Raw genomic sequence first — 8,876 nt, forward strand, 5'->3', positions numbered from 1 at the left:
AAAACAACCTAGTAATAACTTGCTTGATTTGTTGGTTAAAGTTATGAGAAAATAGTCTATAAATTGATAGAAAGAGCTTTTTTGTGTTATCCGATCACAATTGTCATGTATAATAATTAAGTTTTGTTATCTTTTATAGTAACTATTTTAAAAATCATTCTTACATGAGTTGATATCCCAACTCATATCTCCCCTTGATCCATCCCCTTTCTTTTGCTAAAATATATATATATATATATATATATATACTTAACATGCATTCTAATTGGTTGACAAGGTAAAAGAATTTACATTGACAATAGATAGAAATTACACTCTAAGTTATTGTTCAAACTATGTTTGAGGGTTTTTTTTAAGGGAAACCAAATATGTAGAAGCAAATATAAGTTGCGTTTGTGAAGTATTATTAGTAAAAGTATAGAACGAAAGGAAAGGAGAATAAATCTCATATCAGTTCCCTAAAGGTGCGGGTGCGCCCTTCATTGACATTATAAAAGAGACTCCATAAAGCTCTTCAATCTCACCACCCGAACAACTTTCTTACACGTGAGTTTTGCTGCTTTGCCTTCTCTCTCCTTTCTTCCTCTCCTCAAGTTTGAGAAAATCAAGAGAAAGGGAGGAGAGAGAGAAAACAAGAAAAGAAAGACATATTTGAAGAGAAACATGGCCATTTCCAGTGCTTCATTCAGGGTGGTTGCCTTCCTTAGCCTCTTGCTTGCAGCTCTTATGACACTGGCTTCTTCACAAGTCACTGCTCCGGCTCCCGCTCCAGCAAGCGATGGTAATTTGCTCTCTTTATTTTAGATTCCATTGTTTGTATAATCATGCTGATCCCACCATTCCCTGCTGCATATTATCTTACTTGTTTGTTACATTGGTTATTGTATAATATTAAGATTAAGATATGATATGTCATTTTTTATGTGATTAGAATAAAAATTGATCCTCAGCTCAATATGTATGGAAGAACATTCATTAGAAGTCTTAAATGGATCTCGTTAAAAGATTTAGTCTCTAACTTTCAATTGGGATGGCCTATGCTCACAAGAAAAAAAGAATAAAATTGATCATGACCTGCATTTTGGATGAACAAGACCATCGTTGAAACTAAACAATTAGGGAATGTCAATTACCAAATATGTTATACCCTCTTTGAATTTCCTTCTTCAATAAAACAGATCTGGATTCTCCCGGGTGTCAAAATCAAAACATTGAAAGAATGATAAAGTTATCTTGCACGATCTGAAATTGATTTTCAATGAATTATTTATAAATACGCTGCCTTTTGAACATTTCTAAAGAGGGGGCCAATGCATATTGCTAATACATTGTACTTTATATTTTGCAGGCACCACAATCGACCAAGCGGTTGCATATGTTCTAATGCTTGCGGCTTTGGTGCTGACCTACATCATGCATTGATCCATCATGGGACTCCTCGTTTATTTCTAGATAGATGGATGGTAACATAGCCTTCTCAAGGCAAAGAGAGGCATTGGTGTCATTAGGACTAAGGAGAAAGAGATTTTAATTGGACAAATGCATTATTGTAATACTCTTCTGCTTCAATGATTATCTCGTAATTCTGACTTATTGTTTCGATCTATTTACATTGCTTTCTTATTCTAATTCCTGCGGTTAATAGATAAGGAATGAAGGTAAAAGAAATTTGATAATAATAATAATAAATGAAACTTAAGAATATGAAAATCAAGTCATCCATTAAAAATATAGGCATACAGGAAGCAATCAATCAACAAATCAATCGGAGTGGGTTAGGACTTGATCTCTTAAGTAAAATTTTGGTTCAAATTTTATAGATGAAAAAAATAAACAAATATTTAAATATTTTATATTAATGTCATCATGATAAAAAATTATAAGAATGTTTAAATATACTTTTTTTGTTGTTATTTTTTTATTAAAAGGTTTCTTTTTTATTTTTTTTCACCCATGCAAATATTTCTTTTGGTTTTTTTTTTTTTTTTTTTTACTTTTCCTTACTATTATCTTCCTTCTTTTCATATTCTCCGGCAATGTTTGTTTCATTTCCCCCTTCCTTTGATCATAAGAAACTTATCCACTTTTTTTTAAAAAAAACTTATATATAATTTTAAATAAAGTATATACTAAGTTATTAAATCTTTTAATTTAAAAGACATACAGTTAGTAAAGAACATGAATCATAAAAATAATAAATTAAGAACTATATATATATTATAAATTTAATAAATTATGTAGTTTTAATGTTATTATTGTAATTAAAATTGTTTATTTGTTATAATAATTAATTTATATATTTAGTAATTGTAAAAAATTATAGTGTGCAATACGTGTTCAGGGGCAAGGGGTTTCACATCCTCTATCCCTACTCCACTTCTACAAAGTAGGAAAAATCCAAACTCAATCTCAATTGAAACAAATTTTCAGAAATCAAAAGGTCACAAGGGTATTCACAAGTTCAAATTTAATAGTCATGCCTAAATAAAACTTGTTTGATGGTCAATATGTGATAAAAATGATATAAGAGTTAGATTAAAGTAAGAAAAATAAGATTGAAATTAACTCTTATGATATTCAATATTTTATGCGCACTAAGTAAGTTTGGAATGACTTGTGTCTGAAAAGGATTAAGGAGAAGACCACAATTTCATCAATTTTTTTTAAAAAAAATAGTATTTTAGTTTTCTCGCATATATATTTTGCTATTTTGCCGTAAATATCTATTTAGACATTATATATTTATCTCACGAAGGTTAGAAAATAACAATCTGGTAAACATTTTCCAGTGTAATATGCAACTTTAATAGCGTTTTAGTTTGACATCAACAGTAGATACACATCCCTCCGAATACGATGCATTTCAGCTTTGCTTCTGCGTTCTTTTTATAATTTTGACGCCATTTTTTTGGGTGCATTTGTGGAACTTTCACGGTTAGAAAAAATCAACAATAAATAATTGTTTCTAGTTTTCTTAATAAATCTATAAATCGTTTATAACTTGAGCAATGCTAACACACTGTTATTAGTAAAAAATTTACCAATTATTATATAAATTTCAACTGATAATATAAAAGATTCTATTACCGTATCTCTTTCCAACTTAATTGATAAACATGCTACCTCCCAAGTCCCAAGAGCATATTCTCTTACCATATCTGTTGACCAAAACGACTATTCTTCACGCAGTATGAGCATATTCTCAAAACCAGGTCAGGACAGTATATTCTACAATTTGCTCCAGTAATATTTCCTCCAAGAATAACTTTATAACACAATCTATAAGGAATCATCATAAATAAAAATTCATCGTGTTTAGTTAGCCAAGCGTAAGTGACATTGTCTGTAGCAGTTTTTGGGAGGAAAAAAACTCAATTTTTCATATTTTATTTAATCGATTATAGTTCAGGGGAGAACCCCAAGTGTAACAAAATTTCTGCTTGTCAAAAGCAGCAAAAAAAATTAAAAACAATGCACAGCTCAAAAAACCTAAGTGTGTCCTATGCCGGTCATTTTCCTGTTCAATTATGTTAGTTTATGGTCAGGATGGATTGGAATGATTCCCATTCCAAAAAAAAATGTTCTGCAATCTCCAGAGGTTCTGAATAACTGCTTTGGCAGCAAAAAAAGTGTGCAGAAAATCATGATTATGTGTACTGATGATGTAGAACAAACTTTACAACTTCATAAAATGAAATCACAATTCCAACAGAGGGGCCTGCTCGACCAACTCGTGGACCAACACCTGTAAACAATCCTTTCAAGCCTCCATCTCTGAAAGAAGATATAAAAAATTAGTCCGGATAAAGCATATCAGTGATCATTTAAATCAACACACAGATCAATTCAAAAATTAGTAACTAGTCAATAAAAATCCGGCCTTTTCTCACTGAGGTTGTCAAAGAAAAAACCCTTGAATTTTATGTGACTATAATACATCTCATATCAAGGTATGTCCAGCATGCACCCGATCAGAGGGAAGGAGAAAAAATAAAGCTGTTAAGCCATTTGGCATCCAATTTGTATCATTAGAAAATGAAGAAAGTCAAAATTATAACATCTGGAATCCAAATAATGGCATACCTCCACACCTCCATCAGTGTCTGTCTTGTAGTCATTTTCAATGCCCTAACAGGATCCCTCTGCAATTTCAATATTTGGAAAAAAGATGAAATTAGAATAAGCCAACTTAGCAAATAGATATAAAACAGTACTGTCAATTCAAAGAAATGTTTATTTTAAAGAAAACAGAGCACGAATGAGGGAAGCAAAATCTCCTGTAACCCCTTCCCCCCAGTTTGAATGATAGAAAATACCAGGGAAATTTAGCCACTTAAAAACAAAGGAAATTGTCATGAGCCAAAAATCTCTAAAGTTTAAACTTAGTGAAGGACACCTGAATGGTCTTTCATTATGTCTCTAACACATCCCGTTATGCAAGAGACCTATAAGCTTAAGTGTGGGTAATACATGCCCACCTAACTTGTCATCAAATTTAGCTTTTTATTAGAATAACTAGGGGAAAACAAGCACACTGTGTCTAACTACTTTTTTATTAAATAAAAAAAAAGATAATAGAAGTTAGTGGATGGTTTATGTAGTTATAGGGATAAAATAAAAAATTTATGAATGTAGTTATAGGGATAAAATGGGTATAAAAATGTGTACACCAAAACACCCTATTCCTTTTATATATAGTTATAGATACACCAAAACACTCTATTCCCTTTATATATATTATAGATAAGGACAGCAAAGATCAAGCTGTAGACCACTTGGTCATTGAAGCTCTGACAAAACATCATGAATGAACAAAATCCCCAAAGCTTATATTTTTTGGTGAAGACAAGTAAACAGTTAAACAAACCTCTATCTGCCTTCGAGTTTTTACAACATCTAGCGGACATGTGGCTCCAGCTGCTAAGGTTCCTGCAACAAACCCAGCTCCAAAATTTGCCCCAAGAACACTCAATGCATTGGCATCATCACCTCCAATCAAACCAAGAAGTTTTCTTCTAGTCTGCAAGGCAAGAGTAATTGGGATGACAAAACAAAGAATAAGAAAAACAACTTCACATGTCAAAGGATTCATGGAGGAAACTCACCGGTTCAAGTGTCGACCAACAAATAGCAGAGAAGGGTACATCACGGGCAAGTTGAGCTCCCATGCCAGTCCACAAAACACGATAACCTTGCACTGTTATGAAATGAAGAGATTCGATGAAAATTACAATTTAAATGATTCTACTAGTAACTTTCTTAGCATTGTAATTTAAATATGTTATACAGTTTTGCACTGTATTAATAAATGTTGCAGTCTGCCCAGTGCCACAATTGACAGATTGAAAAATCAAATCAAACATATGAGACATGTAAATAATTCTAGGACAAAACTTATATGCAGTTTCTTTGGTGGTTTTGAAATTGTTCTCCAATCAAAATTAAAATTTCACTTCAATAATCTGCGCAATAAAGGTTTGCATTAAAGCAATAAAACTCTATATGTTGCTTCAATTCTAATAGAAGAACACCAAAAATGCCTAAAGATTACTACATCTAAGTTTTTTCCATAATTACATCCCCCCTAATTGTGTAACACATAAGGATTATGGCTTCAATACCTATTCCTAAGAACTAGATTTAAATTACAAGTTCATTAATAAGGTAAATGCAAATGTTAAATTAACCTAAACTTTATGTCACATAGTAAACTCTATAAAACCATATTGTGCTTGTGCAAAAGTTTGTATTACTCACTACTCGGATAAGAAAACACCAGCCAATTCAACAAATTTACAAATCTATGTACTGTAAACACCAAAGCAAGTATACTCCTTTCAGTTTACATTTAGTATGGCTATTTGGGGTTCATGTTGTCAAAAAAGCTAAGCACTTACAGCTGTTCTGTGGAGTGTTTGTGCTCTTGACATTTGAAACAACACCTAGCAGAGTCTGGATCACTCCAGGAGGCTTTTTACCAATTTGAGTCTCTTTAAATGCCTAAATCAGAAATGAATAAATTAAAACCCAAGAATTCTCCGATGAACAGTAAGAACCCAGAAAGTTTATGAATAGCAAATATAGCTAGAAACAAAAAATAAGAAAACAGAAATATTCTAAAAACCACTAAGCATCAACAAACATTGGGGAAATTAAAATAAAACTTAAAACACTGCTACCATAGAACAAATATCAAAATCAAAATCTATAACGAAACAGATAAGAGCTATAAATGATGAAAGAAAACCACACGAATTACAGCAGAGCAAAGTGCAATTATAGCCTATGTTTGGATTGGTGAAATGTGATATAGTAGAGGGGAATGGAACATAATAGAATGGAATGGACTATAACAAAATAGAATAAAATCCCAATGACATTGTTTGGATATTTTATAACGGAATGGAGCAAATTCTCATTCCATCATTTGAATAATAAACCGAATGATAAAACAAAATAAACCCTGAATTGCAGGTTAACCTGCACACTGACAAACAGATTCAAAAGAGGGATAATAACTGTGCCTTAAACTTAAACAAGCACATCACTTCATGAATAGAAACTCCATAGCCACAACTTTTACACATTGGGTATCAAAATAATATGGTTAATTATCTTATAAATACCTGCATACGAGTTTTAGCAAGTTCAATAGGGTAGCAAGTAGTGCAAGCTAGAGAGCGTGCCAATGAACCAGCTACTAGAGGTACATAAGTAGTTGTGGTTGGTGCCTTTTTAGCTGTGAATTCCTCCAACCAATTGCGGAGTATGTCATAGCAAGGAAGGTATATTCCCACCTGATTTAGGCACGTGAAAGTTATGTCAGTCAATTCCTTTGCTTTCAGACATAATGTGCAATAATTAAACAAAGAATCACTGTCGATTGACTTGTGAACCTACAGTTGGTACTGCAAGAGCCAGGCCAGCATTTGTGCCTCTCCATAGCCTAGAAATTCCCTCCTGCAATAACACTCTTGCATTGATAAATATGTTTTTGTATTTGTAAATGTAAATATGTAATACACATAAATGTCCATTTCAAGCACAGATGTCCTCAATACACTCAAATGACAGCTTCAACCCATGAAATAAAACCACCAACCTGTTTTATAATTTTGTAGATAACATCTAGTGTTCCTTTGTAGCGAAAACACTCGGGAGGACAAATGGACACTGTGCCCTGGAATCCAGCCCGGTGGCATGATGGAGAACATTTTAAATCAGCAAATATCTGATAATAATATTAAAAAGAACAAATTAATTGCATGGGTATGCCAGCATGTTAACAACTAAATTGGATTCAAAATGATGCAGAGTCATTTTTGAACCACACAACCTCTTAAAGAAAATACTACACCGCATTAATTTGTTTTCGCGGCTGCCACAACTATATACAGATAGAGAAATTCAATGTAATAATGATTCTCGTAAAGGTCTTCAAAGAGGGGAGTAACAACAAAAGATTGTTCCTCACGTACCATATTTGGCCCAAAACAAGCCATTCTACTGGTCATATTACTGAGTGGATGAGAATATGCGACCCCTGCCGCTTGTGCTTGCAACCTTGTCTGATAAATGGGGAAAACAAATCAGAATAAACGAAAAGATGAATAATTAAGAGTAATGGCACATGTAAAGTATTGTAGTATTGGCACAAACTGAACATTCTAAAACGCATTCAAGACGCTCAAAACAACAATTCTTTAATCTTCAACAACGAAGAGAGACTAGGAAACATATGTCAGAATTAACGCTCCTTAACAATAAAATTGAGAGAGTACCTTGGCAACGTCGAGGGGATTGACAATGATGGCGGAGAGGAAGGCGGCGCCGGCGGCGGAGAAAGCTCGTTCTCCGATTCCCAATTGATCAGAATTGAATGGTTTTTGCGGCGGCGGAGGGAGAGAAGAGCATTCCCTGGAACCTGTGCCCTCGCCGCTCATTTCAATTGCAGTTTGATCCGAAGCCATCCACGAATTTTGGATTCGCTCTGAATCCGCCATTCTGGTTTTTTCGATGCAACGACCAAAGAAGACTCAAATGGTTATGTGTTTTTTTTTATTAATAGAAATTAATGATTATTAGTAAAATGCCCTCAAAAAATAGGATTTATTATTTTATGGGCGTTGAATGGGGAAGCAGATGAACAGAAAAAATATTGCATATATTTAATAAAAAAAGAAAAGCAGGGTGCCGAATATGTGGGAGGGAAGAGGAGAAGGAGAGAGATGCGTACGCAAGTGCTTATGTTAAGAAGCGCGCCACGTTTGTTGACAAGAATGGGACACGTACTTTTCAGCGGAAAAAACCCTAGTAAACGCTTGTGTTGAGCAAATATTCAAACTGGCCCTACCTTGGCTGTTGTGTGGTGTTGCTGCTGCAACTAACCTAGCCAAGCCAGTACCTTCCGGTTCCGGGAACCACACTGGGGTTGTGGTGCGCTGAGTCAAGTTAACAGTCCAAGCTAATTAAGCTTTATTAGGGTTTGTTAGCGGCGGAATCGGAATTTTATTTTAGCATCAAACTATAGCATTTTCTTTTCAGTCTCTCTCTTTCATTTTGGTGTTAACAAATATGGACATGGCTTTGCATCCCTTTGGCGATCGAGATGGATGCCTAAGCGTCTTTTGCCTTCTAGACCTTTCTATTGCGTGAACGTCGTCAGGCGCCACTCATGCTCTCGTTTTATTTTTATTTTTGGGTTAATGTTGGTCCATTATATTTAGTAATTGTTTTATTTTTGATATATTAATTTTTAAAATTTTCATTTTAGACTTTTATATTTTTTAAATGTATTATTTTCATTTTTTAAAAAATTTTAAAAAATAATACATTTCAAAAACATAAAAAAGTTAGAATGAGACTTTTAAAATTTC

The 8,876-nt window shown here is 33.4% G+C and overlaps 1 protein-coding gene across 3 annotated transcripts; it reads right to left on the reverse strand.

The window, feature by feature from the left end:
* Positions 1-3,352: 3,352 nt before the first annotated feature.
* LOC114410323 (mitochondrial carrier protein MTM1-like) lies at positions 3,353-8,639 on the reverse strand. 3 transcript variants are annotated; one of them, XM_028374236.1, is made up of 11 exons: positions 8,237-8,638; positions 7,782-8,004; positions 7,479-7,568; positions 7,103-7,231; positions 6,901-6,960; positions 6,627-6,797; positions 5,898-6,000; positions 5,106-5,197; positions 4,868-5,020; positions 4,084-4,142; positions 3,353-3,774 (listed from the first exon to the last, which is right to left on the reverse strand). In XM_028374236.1, exons 2-11 carry the CDS (start codon positions 8,001-8,003, stop codon positions 3,648-3,650), a joined length of 1,206 nt encoding a protein of 401 aa, XP_028230037.1. In that variant the 5' UTR covers position 8,004; positions 8,237-8,638; the 3' UTR covers positions 3,353-3,647. The 3 variants fall into 3 exon arrangements, with proteins under 3 accessions (XP_028230037.1, XP_028230036.1, XP_028230038.1); XM_028374235.1 differs by having other exon boundaries at positions 7,782-8,639; XM_028374237.1 differs by lacking the exon at positions 8,237-8,638 and having other exon boundaries at positions 7,103-7,180; positions 7,782-8,223.
* Between the last annotated feature and the right edge of the window lie 237 nt (positions 8,640-8,876).

This window comes from Glycine soja, chromosome 4, assembly GCF_004193775.1.
Source record: "Glycine soja cultivar W05 chromosome 4, ASM419377v2, whole genome shotgun sequence".
Classification (NCBI taxonomy): Eukaryota; Viridiplantae; Streptophyta; class Magnoliopsida; order Fabales; family Fabaceae; genus Glycine; species Glycine soja.